This window comes from Mesoplodon bidens, assembly GCF_964165515.1.
Source record: "Mesoplodon bidens genome assembly, chromosome: 6".
Lineage (NCBI taxonomy): Eukaryota > Metazoa > Chordata > Mammalia > Artiodactyla > Ziphiidae > Mesoplodon > Mesoplodon bidens.
The window spans coordinates 20,205,092-20,220,304 of NC_138162.1; the positions used below are offsets into that span (position 1 = coordinate 20,205,092).

Sequence of the window (15,213 nt, forward strand, 5' to 3'; positions counted from 1 at the left end):
TGTGCTCCGCAACGGGAGAGGCCAAAACAGTGAGAGGCCCGCGTACCGCCAAAAAAAAAAAAAAATTATGACTGAGATCTTCTACAGTCATTTTTTTCCTACTAAGTCTTTAAGATCCAGACCTAGAGAAGACATAATTATAATTCAATAAAAAATAAGTAAATAAAATAAAACCCAGTGTGAATCTTACACTTAACGGCGCAACTCAATTGAGGCTAGCCACATTGCAACTGCCCAACAGCCACATGCGGCTAGTGGTTACCAATACATACTGGATGGTACAGACTTAAATAATCTCCATGAGCCCTTTTAGCTCTAGACTCCTCTGATGCAAAAAGACTAGCCTCACAACAAATTCCACCTCAAGCTAGTAGCACCCCAGGGAAGTTTTCCTTCCCTGAGGCCTCATTTCAGGCCAGTTTTAGTTTTATTTCAGATCAGGTTCACTTTCTGCTTTTCCAGCATACATTATAAGAAACACCCACATAATGTACTTAAATTTTTATAGTTATTTTTCCCCAGTTGATGAAATTAAAAAAAAAAAAATCTCCAGCATCCAAAAATGTCTTCATCTATTCTCTCCGGGTATTCCAAGGGCTCTGGCTATGTTCACTTGTCTCGCAAAACTCTGAGCCCAAAATAAAACAGAACACAAATTCCCTGCAAAATTTCACCTGATAAAAATTCCCATTCTCAATTCTCTGTAAGAATGTTGGGGCTGGTGAGAATTTGTCCAGGAGGAGGCTCAAAGCTGAGAGGTAGAATGGCTAGCCCCTCGGGCATGCTGTCTTGGAGAATAACACATCCAGAAAGGGAGCCAAAACAGCTTCTGACGTTTAATGTCACCAGCAAACTGCAAGCCAGGGGCTTGCTGAGGGACACTTAGACCTCCTCCACTTGGTAGGAGCCATTTCCACCCATGGGGGAAATATGAGATTTCGTTTCTCCCTGGATCCCCCCCAGGACCAGGGCTGGCCCCTGGGAATCAGAGATTCCATCCCTGAAACAGAACTTGCTTCACTAGAAAGCAAGGGTTCCTGTGTTTTCTATAACAGACTGGGGAGCGGAGTATCACCTGACTCCATTTTTCCTCTTTAGCTTATATGTGAAGCCTCCTTCTGCTTTGTCAGCCAAAATATTTATATCATTTTTCTGGTGACTCAATAACATCCTCACCTCAGCCTCCCTCCTTTCTTTTTTAAGAAAAGAAAGGAGTTGTCACCAATATGTTTCTCCAGTTCTTCCTTGTTTATGAAGCATTTTTGAGTCCGTTAACACATGGGATGCTTGCAAGAAGCCTGTGAGGGGTATACAAATAGGCTGTTCTCCCACTTAGCAGATTAACAAACAGAGGGTACACTGGGGTGTGCAGATCCCAGTGCCTTCTAGGGCGCAGCAGGTCACATACAGGATCGAAATCAGAGGAGGTTGGAAACGGACTCAAAACAGGAGAACACATACACTGCAAAGGCTGAAAAGTTCTGAACTTCTTAAACCTTAGGCCAGCAAATCAAATAAAATAAAAAAGATAAGGGGCCAATTCACCTTGTGGGCACCCATCTGTGACTCTGGGTTTATACAATCTACCCAACAGGGCACTAATAATTAGTGATTAACACTAGTTATAAAAATTAACACATATAAAATAAAAACAAAACAAAATAACCCACATGTAGGGCTTCAGAGTTAAAAAAGCATTTTTAAATACGCTGTCTCATTTCACTCCTTTGAAGGATTATGTCCATCTCAGGTCCCAGATGTAGAAATTAAGATGCCCAGGGACTGAGGAACTCGATTATGGTCTTAGAGTGTAACCTGTCATAAACCCACGTGGTCATCCAGGAACCCCAGGGCCTGCCCTGCCCCTCTGCCACGTCACCTATAGCACAGGAGTGAGAGAGCGGGTAACACCACCCAACACCACTGCATCTCCCCTTTGATCACTCAGGGATCAGACAGAGAAGCAGGTTATCCAGCCCTGCTTTGATGACAACCCCAAGGGTATCTAATTATAACAGGGAAGGGAGGAGTCAAGATCCTCTCACTATTTCTCAAGACCAAATTAATTCCTTTTGACATAGTATATGTGCAGATAGTACGAAAAGCACTGGTTGAGGAATTAAGAAATCTGAGGCTTGAAGTAGCTCCGCCTGTTCACTGAGGTTCTGGGCAAGTAATTCCACCTCTCTTCGTGTGTGTGTGTGTGTGTGTGTGTGTGTGTGTGTGTGTGTGTGTGTGTGTGTGTGTGTGTGTGTGTGTGTGTGTGTGTGTGTGTGTGTGTGTGTGTGTGTGTGTGTGTGTGTGTGTGTGTGTGTGTGTGTGTGTGTGTGTGTGTGTGTGTGTGTGTGTGTGTGTGTGTGTGTGTGTCTAGATCAGAAATGACAATTGGCGTCATGTGGTAGCATCATAGTAAGAAGGGCTCTGAGGTCACTGGCCAGACTCAATGGAAAAGACTGCCATGATTGATTAGCAATGCCTGCCACAGGCTTAAAAATGGGGAGTGGCGGCATGCATATTACTTATTTACCATCCCTGGATTAGATGTACAAATAACATGCTGCAAGAGAAAAGCACTTTGCCCTTTACAAAGCTTATTTTCTCCCATCCATCGCAACTTTTCACAAGAACCCTGTGCCACACTTATTATCTTCATCATCATCATCACCACCTTAAAGATATGGAAAACAACATGTAATACTTTGACAAAGATCACAATACGATTAAGTAGTGGAGCAGAGAGGGGAGCGGAGCCTGTCCCTTCCGCTTCAATCTCTTTGTTCTACCCTTGGAAATGTCCAGCTGGTGTGCTGCCACTGGTAGGACAGCTCGTCCATGTGACCATACAGAAGGGACCACCTGTTCACAAGGCTTCACCTCCCTCCCACTGGTTACTTCTGCCTTATAGAGAAGGGGCCCCAGCAAGACACAAAAGGAAAGGGGTGCTAATTCAGAGTTCCAGATGCTTCTTCCCAAGGCGAAGTTCCGGCCTCACTGTACAGGTGGAGAAGCCAAACCCAGGGATAAGTGAGGTAAAAAAAAAAAAAAAAGGGCAGAGGGACTTCCTTAGTGGCGCAGTGGTTAAGAATCCGCCTGCCAATGCAGGGGACATGGGTTCAAGCCCTGGTCTGGGAAGATCCCACATGCCGCGGAGCAAATAAGCCTGTGCGCCACAACTACTGAGCCTGCACTCTAGAGCCCACGAGCCTCAACTACTGAGCCTGCGTGCCTAGAGCCCATGCACTGCAAAAGGTAAGTCACCGCAGTGAGAAGCCCGCACATGGCAACGAAGAATAGCTCCGGCTCGCCACAACCAGAGAAAGCCCACGCGTGGCAATGAAGACCCAACACAGCCAATAAATAAATAAATAGACAGATAGATAAATAAATAAATAAATAAAAATTCTAAAAAGAAAAAGGGCAGAATTGGAAGTCCCTAATGTCACAGTCCACCCCACCAGGAACAGAACACTCCATAGCCTCAATTTCAAGGTGCCTTAGACTGTTAGATACACCATGGATTTTATAATAGCTTTTTGAGACACACACACAAAAAAAGTGGGAGAAATAGTGCTCTAACAGAACACATCTACTGTAAAAACACATTCCAATTTCAGAAATATGAAAATGTGGGAACTTGACCATTGAGGAACTACAGGATCCTGTGCTCACCTGCTGAGCTGGGCCATAAAGTGTTAACAATGACAGCATTTTCAAAAACTTACGGAAGAAAAAATTAAGCAAATAAACAGAACATTCTCAGTTTTTTCCCATAAATTTTCCCTGAATGTCTGGCATGTGCAAACGGGAATCCGACCAAAGGTGGGGTCTGGTTGAACATCAAATCACACATTTAGCTACTTCACATCTAAGGGGCCCATGTGACCAGCTGTTCTGCAAACAGCCCCCTGAAGTCCAATTCCAGGGCCCATGGCCAAGACCAGCTCCTAGAGCAAGGACAGGGTATTGTCAAGTCCCTTCCACCTCAAGGCACACCCCCCTTTTCCACCTCCTTAGACATGCTGGGTCTCATTTGCCATACCTGCAAATCTGGAATGATAACCCCAGATGCCCCCCAACCATTTTAAGGAAATGGTTTACACAACAGGAGCAAAGGGGATGAGGAACTTTAAAAAAATTCTCCACAGCATGTAAAGTCAAAGGAGCCATCCAAGGAGCCCTCTCTGATTTATTATACCAAGGGAACCGTGGGCTTCAGAGCCGGCTCTAAGAAAATCTATTTTCTTAGATAAAGAAAACAAAACACTGGTGTTGACCAAACGGCCAAACCCAAAACTGGTCATCTACTCTTCACTAGACCCAAATCTAGATGATCTGAGCTTTTTCCAAAAAATCAAATTAAGTCATCAAACATTTATTGAGCTGCTGCTCTGTGCCAGACCCTAAAATGAGTAACCCATGATCTCTGCCCTCAAGGAACTCACAAGCCGGCTGGCGAGACAGAAATGCGAACAACCAACTCTCATCTGTGGGCCCAGAGTATCTGGAAAGTACTGCAGTTTGGGGAGGCTCAGAGAGTCTCCACAGAAGGGGACATGCAGGTAGGTCTCAAGGTGGGGAGGGGGGTCTGGTTTCTCATGGAGCAGAGACAAAGGAGGGAAAGGGCACAAGAGACAGAAGGTCCAGTATGAGCAGAAGCTCAATGGTAGACAGTTCACGACAAATTAAGATTTGTCCCTTTAAACACTGTACCACAGGCTTTGAAACAAATCCAGAAATACTTGGAGGAGCCAGAGCATCCCTGAAATGAAAGCATTGAGATGTGTAAGGTCCAAGGGATATATCATCCTAGTCTGCTCTAAAATAAAGCAACAACCAAAAAAGTGTACATTTTCTGTTGTTACCTAACTCTGCCTATTAAAGATAAGTCATCAAGTTTCCAGAACTACCAAAACTCTTGTCATTGGGACTCAATCTCCCCAAATGGAGACCACTGGGTCAGGCATTACTGACATGTACTGACCACCTTCTAAGGACAACCTTCTAAGGACTGGCTGGATGCAACACATGAATTGCTTCATTTAATCATAGAACAACCTTTCAAGGTCAAGATTATTACCCCCCTTTTTCCAGATGCAGAAGCTGTGGCTCCAAAACCGGAGGTGACTTTCCCAAAGTAACATAATGCCAACCACACAATGAGGCTGGATTTTAAACTCTGGTCTGGCTAACCTCAAAACCACCTTTCCATTTCACCAATTGGGGGAGGTGTCCGAAATTTTCTATGCTTCAAACTTAAGGCCTATCCTAGGGGGAGTTCATGGTGGTTCCACAATCAATTCAGAAATGGATTTCACTGACAGACCATCTTTGCCCCTGGATCTCCCCCCACCCCGAGGACCCCAACCCTGGTCCTACCCACCTGCTGTCTTCTTCCATCTTAATCCTTCTTTCAGGCAATACTTTATTAAAACCCACCTCCTACGACAGCCTCCTGTACTTCTTGACTTCAACGGCACACATGCTGAGACACAACATTCTGGAGTTGCTAGCCATCATTTGTCACTTTTAACTAAAGCGTTCTGGCCTAACCTTGGCAGAAGACTGCTTTGGGACAAATAGAAAGGAGGCGTGGACCATTTTAGCCAGAAGAGGCTAAATGGAACGCATCACCGCTACAGGCTGAAATGCCTCAGAGCATTGAGGGTTCAGCAATGAAGTCCCAACAGCAAACACCAAGAGCTTTCAAAGATGTGCCACCCAGTAACAACAACGAGATGGAACATTGGTCTGGCCCTGTGCTATCCAATATAGAAGCCACTAGCCACATGTGGCTACTGAGCTCATGAAATGTGGCTAGTCAGAAAAGACTTAATACCCACCCCAAGAAAGAGTGTAAAATAGCACATTAATGATTTTTATATTAATGAATACTGAAATGATAGCATTGCAGATATCCTTTGGGTTAAATAAATTATATTGATTAAAATTCATTTCATCTGCTTCTTTTTAGTTTTTTTAAAGTGTTACCAGAAAATTTTATTTATTTTTGTTGTTTTGTTTTGTTTTGTTTTGGCCATGCTGCACGGCATGCAGGATGTTAGTTCCCAGACCAGGGATTGAACCCGTACCCCCTGCAGTGGAAGCACAGAGTCCCTCCAGGGAATTCCCCAGAAAATTTTAAATGACATATGTGACTCACATTTGTGGCTCGAATTATATTTCGATTGGACAGTGCTGGCCTGACATATTTAAAAGATGAGGAGACCAAGACAGCAATCCTAGAGTTTTTAGGAAGGGCACACACACAAAAATATAGACATTCGCTCAGAGTCTGATTGGACTTTAAATATAGCACAAACATGAACTCTTTAACTCCACAAAAATTCCTCTGGCAATCTGAAGTAAAAGTGAGGAATGAAAGTAACTGGGGCTGCTCTCCCTGCCACCAAGACAGGGATCCCACGCTACTTAAAGTCTCCATTCCAGCCACAGAATCTGGCAAAGATACTGTTTCACCGTGGAAGGACATAGCACCTGTCCTTCCCGTCTCATCCAAGGCCAACAAGCTGAGGTGTGTGCCTGACTGCCATGCAGCTGAGACTTCTTCACAGCTGGCCCTTCAGGCAGGCTCAACCAGGGGACAAAACATGTGGCCCAGGACACCTACCCCACAGGGTTCATGTGAAAGTCAACTGGGATAATAAATAAGGAGATAAAGTGTAAACAGCAACGTGCGATGTTCTTGGAGCACATCACTGTCGATCATCTAGACCAGTATCTGTCAAACTCTTTTAACCGTGACTCACGGTAGGCCTTACATTTATCATGCACATACATCGGCACATGTAAATAAAACTAAAGTTTCATGAGACAACACTTACCTTCAATACACAGCTATGCCTCTGCTAGTTTGTGTTCCCCTGTATTCTATTCCATTCTTTTTTTTTTTTTTCATGCTGATTGTGACCCACTAAATTGATTTTACAACCCGCCTGGGCATGATGAATAAGAGGTACACTCCCCACTCTGTGATGGACACTGCTATTTGACCACTGCACCCCACTCTCCAGAATATGGGAGTCCAGATGTGACCTCAGAATCCTCTCAACACAGTGATCCAGGCAGCTGTAGCCCATTGCTTGGAGTTAGAATCAGAGAAGAAAACTATTTATTAATATCTTTGTTTTGATCCAAAGCTCTCATATGACAAATGCAAAAACTGAGGCTCAGAAGGAAAAAGTGGTTTGTCCAAGGTCATACAGCAAGACTTTGGGAGAGCTAGGGCTCCTGTGTACCCACAAAGCCACTTCACCTGCCATCGCCAGGGAGGAGACACATGAAAAAATTTCCAAATTTCACCATGACCATGAAAAGTCAGCCTATACATCCAGTGAAACACAAAAGGAAATTCTCATCACCCCACCAAGGAGAAGACATGAGGATTCTGAGGTCAGAGGAAGCAGCAAGCCAAGAGCTGAGTCAAAGGTGGGGGCAGGGGGCGGGGAAATTGTGTCTGACAATGGAGGAGTTTTTAAACTCTGTTTCTCAAATGAAACAAACCATTGGCTATTTATTTTCTAGGACCAGAGAGAGGTCACACTTACACTGACCAGCCATCTTTGTTGCTTTCCTTCTGCAAAAGCAAGAGCCCTTGTTCAAGTTCACCTCTGTGTGCAGGGCTGAAAGTATAAGCAAACCCTTCTTCTTAGCTTGGTCCAAAGTCAAGCTATAAAGCAAGCCCTTGAAATTTCAAACCTTATTAGAAAAAAAAAAACCTCCTTAGGCAGAAAAGCAAAACATTAATAAGAGTCTCCTCTGTGAAACTGAGCATAAATGATCTTTCACCAAAATAACTCAGCCCATCATCAAATTACCACCCCTCAAGTCCAATCTGTCAGATTTTTTGCCCAATATTAAAAAAGAGTTTGGTGAACAGACATGGCCTAACAAAAAAATCAGCTGAAATATCCATTTCTGGTCACACTTCCATCCATGATAGGAGGTGAGAGAGGTATGGCCCAGGTCAGGTCTCAATCCTGAGAGACGCCCATAGAAACAAAAGAAAACTGACCCCGCCCCCAACAGTGCCATCATGCACCTCTATTTCCTTAACAACAAACATGATCTGAATAACCAATTAAAAAAAAAAAAAGAAAGAAAGAAAAAACAGGCCTACAAAACAGAGATGATTTTCAATGTCTAGCCAGGAGTTCCCTTTAAACCATAGACAACACAACAAAATTTCAATAGAATGGAATGAAGGAATCTGAGGCGTGTGTCAGGAGATCCAGGACACACAGAGGGACGTGCTGCAATCTTTTTATTCCTTGTACCAGAAATAACCTGTTATCTACAACCCTGACTTTTTCTCAGATGCCCGGTAAGGGTGCCCAACCCACCCCTCCCCAGTCCAGGGCACAGCTCTCCTCCATCACTTGCTAAGCTGCCCCTACTGTCTCATGAGGCCTCTAGAGCCCTTGAAAATTATAAATTCTTTGACCGTCCTAGGCATCGGCCTAAATAATTCAACAGAGAAAAAATTTTTAATTACGCTCTGTTTAAAAAAAAAAAAAAAAAAAAAAAAAGCTCATTCCAAATGTCAGAATGTGGCCAGTCAGCCCTGAAGGATTTTGTTACTAAAAAAGTAAAAATCTCCCAAATGCAATGGTGCTGATGGGTAATGTCGAACCTCTGTCACTGTCAAATATATTTCACATAATTTGTATCCCCTTAGAAAACTGAATTTCCAAAAAATGGGGATGGGAATCCATGGACTGGGGCCATCATTTCTTCTAAGACCAGCTGGTGACTGGCGAAAGGGGATAGGGTTTCCTGTCCTAGCCCTGTGTGACCCATCATCAGGTCCCATCAAGATCCCACTCCACAAATGCTAACAATATTTCCCCCTCCTTTTGGACAGAAAAATTAGAACTTTTTTTTTTTTTTTTTGGTGCAAAATCCCCAGCAAGTTCAGATACTAATTTATCACAAATAACCCTTCAACTTTGGGTAGGTACCTTATTTTCCTCTGTTAAATTTCAATTCAGTCAGTACTTGTCTTCCCAAAGAAAAAAAAGAAATTGGGGCGGGGGAGTTTCACCTTATTTGATTCTTTTGAAGGCCAAAAAACGACATCAAATACTATTTGCACGTATGCTTTCATGTTCCAAAGACAAGTACCTTTGGGTTTGGCTTTTGTTTATATTTTGATTTTTTTCCTTAAAAAAAAAATTTTAATTTTGATGCTAGAATCAGCTGAATTGGTGTTTTACCCCATTTTTTCAGCAAAGTAAGTATTCCACTAGAGAAGATGGATGAAAATCAGAATTTTCATCTCCTCTGTTCTTCCCTCTTTTATCTTTCCTTCTTAAGTCAGTAAAATTTGTGCTTTAAAAAAAAAATATCACAGACCCCCCCCAAATGATCAAGATTAATAGATTTTCCCCCCATTTGAAAGTAATTAAATTTGTGAAAAATACCAAATGTTAATAAACTACCAACCCCACATCACAATCAAAGAGGCTGAAACCAATCCGGCTATTTTTTTTTTTCAATAATAAAATTTTCAAATTGGAAGACTGAGCAAGCACACAGAAAGGAAAATTTTCTTCCTACCAAGGATTCCTCAACCCTTGTATTTATCAACTGATTCAGTTGCATGTCATAAAAAATGAGCTTCTGTGAATCCACTGTTAGTTTTTTCATAATAATGTTAATTATGCATATCTTATTTTAATGGCGGTCTCTCCTACAAATCTGTGGGCTACTCAGTTTGTATAATGTAATGAATTTACATTTTTTTTCCACTGAACATTGCTCAGAAAAGGTTTCTGACATTTTCTGGATAAAACAACAACAAAAAAAGAAATGCCTAGACCTTTCAGGAAACAAAATCAGAAAACAGTCTTAATTATTCCATCAAAACAAAAAAAAATAACACAAAACCCAACAAATGCAGGGAAAAAAAGACAGGATTTCACTCTAACTTTTCCAGTTTCTGTTTTTCTTTAGAACCTTGAGATTCAATTGCAGTAAAACATAAATGAAAAAATTTTTTTAAAAACCTACAATTTTTGGGTGTGTCCAAAGCCAACATTTTAGGGTCTATTTTCTCTTTTAAATCCTTCCTTCTTGGAAATAGAAAAACTTTAAATATTGCCAAATGGCAAAATTAGTCTTTTTTGCACGCTGAGCTAAACAAGTTCCAAATTACAATGAAGTACAATTTCTAATTGCTTCAATAAAGCCAATTCTCCCAGTTTCCCCTAAACTCAACAATTTCCCTCCTTTCCTCAACCCAAATAGTTTTTTTCTCAAACTAAAATGAGTTGGGCAGCCAAACTGACTTTGGTTTTAGAAGGCTTTTTGCTTTCTCCCCTTCAAAAACTGAATTCATTCAAATTCCAGCTTAATTTTCATTTACATATTATCTGGATTTGGCTTCAGAAATAAAAATTGTCTCTATACTCCTGGAAAGATCAAAGTGAAAATTGTCACCCCCAAAAAGAAAAAAAAAGAATCTCTTTCCCCTCCACTGTCTTATAGAGCAAACTTTTGAAAAAATAAGAAATAAAAAATATTTCTTTTCAATTTTAATTTTTTTTATTTACAAAATAGTATCCTCTAGGTGGCGTCGTTTTAATGGGAAAAAACTACCGTTTGAAGAAAAATTAGAAAAAAAATTGAGAAAGGGAAATATGGCCTAAAAAAAAAAAAGATTGTTGCAAAGACAGGGGACCAGGGGGGAAGACCTCCCGGGGGGTCATCAGGGACCCCGAGCGCACAGAGGGTCAGGGGGAAATTGCAAATTTAGGGGGGAGGGGGGAGAGCTGGAAGGGGTTGTATTTTTGCAAAATGTGAATTGTCCAAACTGAAATGGCTGCTCTGTTCTCTCGCCGCTTTGTTTTCTGGGCTCCGGTCCGAGCCCGGGGCTGGAGGGGGCGCCGGGTGGGGGCCCGAAAAGACCTCCCCGTCACCCCCGCCCTCCTCACACCCCGCGGCGCCCGGGGGGGCTCTCCAGACCCCGACCCTCCCGTTTGCGCCCACAAAAAAGCCCGCAAACGTGCCCAGGCACTTTGCATTTTGCAAATCTTGCAATGAAGTGGCGCAGCGCCCCGGGCCCCGGCCCCCCGGGGTCCCCAGCGCTGTGCATGCCCCCGGCCCCCCGTCGTACCTGCGGAGCCGCCGCGCCGCCCGGCTGGTTCATGGGTCCGTGCGGGAGGAGGCGGCCCCGGCGCGTCCTGCTCCTCCCGGGCCGGGCTGCTGGTGCGCGCACAATGCCGCCGCCGCCGCCGCCGCCGCCGCTCCCTCCTCCGCCCGCCCCGCTCAGGCCGGGGGGGCGGGGGCGCTGGGGGCGCGCAGGGGGGGCGCCCGGCCCTCGCCCCCACCCCCGGCCCGCACCCGCCGCCGCAGCCGCAGCCGCCGAGCCGCCCCTCGCGGGCCCGCGGCCGCCCCCCGCCGCCCTGCCCGCCCCCGGGCCGGCCTCGCCGCGCGGCCCGCGAGCTCCGGGCCTCGGCCTCGGCCTCCGCGCCGCCGGCCTCCGCGCCGCACACAAAGCCGGCCGGCCCCCGGGCGCGCCGCTCCCGCCCGCCAGCCTGCCCCCGGGCCACGGCGCACCCGCCCCCCAAACTTTCCCGCGCCGCGCCCCGCTCTCCCCGCGCCTCCCGCACCCGCCCCCCAGCGCCCTCCTGCCCTGCCCCCGCTCTCCAGCCCCTCGGAGAGGTCATTTTCACATTGGAAGAAAAGTTTGGGGAGCCGCCCCTGGACGGAACACAAGGGGTTAATGGGAACTCCTCGGCTCCCCCCTCCACCCCCAAAAAAATCAGATTGATTTTTTAAATAAAGTTTGAAGAACTGGCCTTATGGAAGAATCGGAAGGCTCAATGGGGATATTCCTATTGCCCCTGCCACTCCTCCAAAAAAATCTAATGTAATCGAAAAATAAAAGTTTGAAGAACTAGCCCTATGTCAGACAGGAGGGGTTAAGGGGACTCCTTCTAGCCCCCCAATCAGATTGAATTTAAAAATAAATATTTGAGGAGCTGCTTTTATGTGAAATGCGGGATAAAGAATGTTTCTCTCTACTCCTGTCAATTTTTTTAAAGAACGTATTTATTTTAAAAATAAAAGTTTGAAGAACTGGCCCCATGTAAGATCAGAAGGGCAAAAGATTAAGGGGGGTTAGACGCCCCACCCACATCCCCCAATCAAGTTGATTTCAAAAAGAAAAATTTGCAAAACTCTATGTGAAATAAGAATATTTTTATCCAACACCCTAAAAAATCAGATTATTTTTAAATTTGGGAACTGCCTTCTTGTAATTTTGGAAGGTTTAAAGGGGATTTTTACCCCATTTCCTCCTCACCCTCCAAAAAAATCAGATTTTTTAAAAGAATTAAAAGTGTGAAGGACCTGCCCCATATAGGGATGGGAGGGATTACTGGAGATCCTACATCTCCCACAGCTGATTGATTTTTAGAATAAAAATTTGAAGAACTGCGTATATATGAGATGAGAGAAATCTTTCTTTACCCCTCCCAAGAGAAAAATAGAGGATAGTTTTTTAAAGTAAAAGCATTGGAAATTAAGGGTAAACAGGTATCTCTTCTCTGCCCCAGCCTTAAAAAATCAAATGTGTGTGTGTGTGTGTTTTGTTTTGTCTTGTTTTGTTTGATGTTTAAGAAGTCGGGTCAATATGAGACAGGAAGAGTTACAGAAATTTTTTCCCTGCACCCTCTAGAAAAGTTATTTTTTAAATGTCCAGAAACTAAGGGATTGTATAGAAGATACTGTCTCTCCCTAAAGAATGAACATGTGAGAAATTTAGCCCTACACAGGAGGCAGAGAATTAAGAGACACACACTTCTCCAGACCAAACACACACAAGAGTGAGAGGAATCTCTGAACCATTCCCCCACTACCCCCAAAGCTGGAAAGTCGTTGAAAATAAAAAGTGGCCATTTTTCTCCCTGCCAGCCTGGCAAGCGTGTCCCTGGAAAAGGTTTGGCAGCCTGTACCAAGGCTAGTGTAGGGCAGACACCAAGGGGAGCAGGGCAGCCTGTGGAGCTTGGCAGTGTTGGGCTCCTGTGAGCCCAGGACACACGTGCAGGCCAGGCTGCCCCCAGCCTGTCTGCCCCTCAGCCACCAGATGGCCGAGGCCCTGTTACCCAGGGAAATGCTCCATGTGTGGTGTCTCTCTGGCTCCATCCCTGTGTGAAGGTTTCTAAGCACCTGTTTCAAGAAAAGACCCCCTACTCTGCCTTGCGGAGCCACATCTGACTTAAGGCCCTGGAGCAGAAAAAAACTGGATCCAAAACAACACTGAGTCTCGGTCACCACGGCTGAGAGCCATGGGGTACCAAGGGAAGAAATCCTGCCCTGGGAGTCAGGAAAACGTGATGCAATAAATAGTCGTTGAGCACTTACTATGTGCCAGGCCTGTTGTGTCTAGTAGGGCAACTGCACCATGGAAAAGAGGATTGCTTGCAGCAGCCCTTCTCAAACTTGAGCGATCCTCAGAATCGCAGTGAGGGCCTGTTACAACACTGATTGCTGAGCCCCACCCAGACTTCTGATTTAACCAGTCAGGGGTAGGGACCAAGAATTTGCATTTCTAACAAGTCCTCAGGTGGTGCTGATGCTGGTGGTCTAAGGACCAAGTTTTAAAAGGCATTGTCATACAGTGCCAACAGCAAAATGCACAGGCATAGGGGAAAGAGAAAGGACCCAACCTAGCCCCAGCGGGGTCGGTGAAGATTCCAAGAGGAATAACATCCTGCAGGAAGGCTGGGTGGAAGCATCCTTCCTCTCTGGGTCTTAATCAGATGGCAGAGTCTCTTTAGATCAGGGATTCTTAAATAGGTTTGGGGATCCATGAATTAAGACATTTTATGCCTTAAGTAAATTTATCTCTACACGTGCATTCTGGGGAAGAAAATCTCTGATTTTCACCGATTTCGCAAAAGGGTCAGTGACCCCAACCTGGAATGATTTTTCAGGCACCTTCAGCCTGGAAAATACTCATAGGACCTTCTCAGCCTTCTCCTTCTGGAATGATCACAAGCCTTTTCTGCTTCTCTAGTACCCACAGTCACAGGAACTGGGCCTTCTCTTCCATGAGGCACATCCCAACAGAGAGCCTACAGTGCATTTAACACCACTGAGGCGGGGAGGTGTGTCCTCCATCTAGGTCCTGGCCCTGGAGGGTCTGTCCCTTCTTCACTCTGTCCCTCCTGGGCCACGAAGGGTATATGCTCAGGGGACGAAGACTGGGCTTGATATCTTCCTGACAAAATCCGGTTTCTAAAGGAAGGCACACATGTCCCAAACCATAGTGGGAACATCGCAGTCACACAGAGCTGTGATTTATCGCTGTTCTGGAAGTTAACTAAGAGTAGACTCCCCACAAGCAGGGATGGGGCTGTGGGGAGGACAGGGAGTATTAAGTGAGAGCCCGGGGGCAGGACAAGACCTGCTCAATGATGGAACAGGCACCACGATACCACAGGGACAGGATGACCATAGGTCAGAGCTGCTGGGAACAGACACTTACATTAGGTGGATACATAGTCAAGTAGGGACCTCCAAGGGCTTATCTATACTCTAAGGGTCCATGATTCAGCTTGACATACCTGTGTTTATCAAATTCTAGAAACTTCTGACCCCTTCCATCCCCAGCCCACTTCCCCCAGAACCAGCACTGCTTTAATTACTAAGAGCCCAAGCTGTGGAGTCAACAGCCTGGGTCCCACCCAGCCCTGGCTCTGGCCCTCGAATGCTACCTGATCTTAAGCAGACAGCTCAGTCTCCCCTTATCTCTGTAGTGCTGACAGTAGGGGTGTTTTGAGGATGAAATGAGATAATACACGTAAAGCTTTTAGAAAGTGCCTAGTATAAAGAAAACACTCCATACACGTCAGCTATTGGAATCAGAGACACGAGTTTCCAGCCTCTGCCACTGACTAGCTGTGTGACCCTGGGCTCCTGACTTAATCGCTATGCCTTAGTTTCTGTCTCTGTAAAATGGGGGTAAGCCTACCAGTCTTATCAACACTCTTTTAGTTGTGACCCATAGGAACAAAATCTTGCTTAACAAAAAAGTGTTATTTTATTAAATTAAATCATGGTACCCAAGGGCAGGAAATGAAATGAAACCTCCAGAGGTTTGGAGCCAGGAACTAGAAAATCATCAGGAACCAGGCCTGCTCTCTCCATCACTCTGTGCAACAGGTCTCCGGACATCTCAGCTCCAAT

At 45.0% G+C, this 15,213-nt stretch overlaps 1 protein-coding gene across 10 annotated transcripts in view; it reads right to left on the reverse strand.

Moving 5' to 3' along the window:
- The window catches only part of ZNF618 (zinc finger protein 618), a 187,137-nt gene extending 175,931 nt beyond the window's left edge, over nucleotides 1-11,206 (reverse strand). For all 10 annotated transcript variants that reach the window (XM_081238103.1, XM_081238107.1, XM_081238106.1 and 7 more), the window contains exon 1: nucleotides 11,135-11,206. In XM_081238103.1, the coding sequence (XP_081094229.1) occupies nucleotides 11,135-11,167 (33 nt within the window). In that variant the 5' untranslated portion in view covers nucleotides 11,168-11,206. The remainder of the gene's footprint in view (nucleotides 1-11,134) is intronic.
- Nucleotides 11,207-15,213: the final 4,007 nt, after the last annotated feature.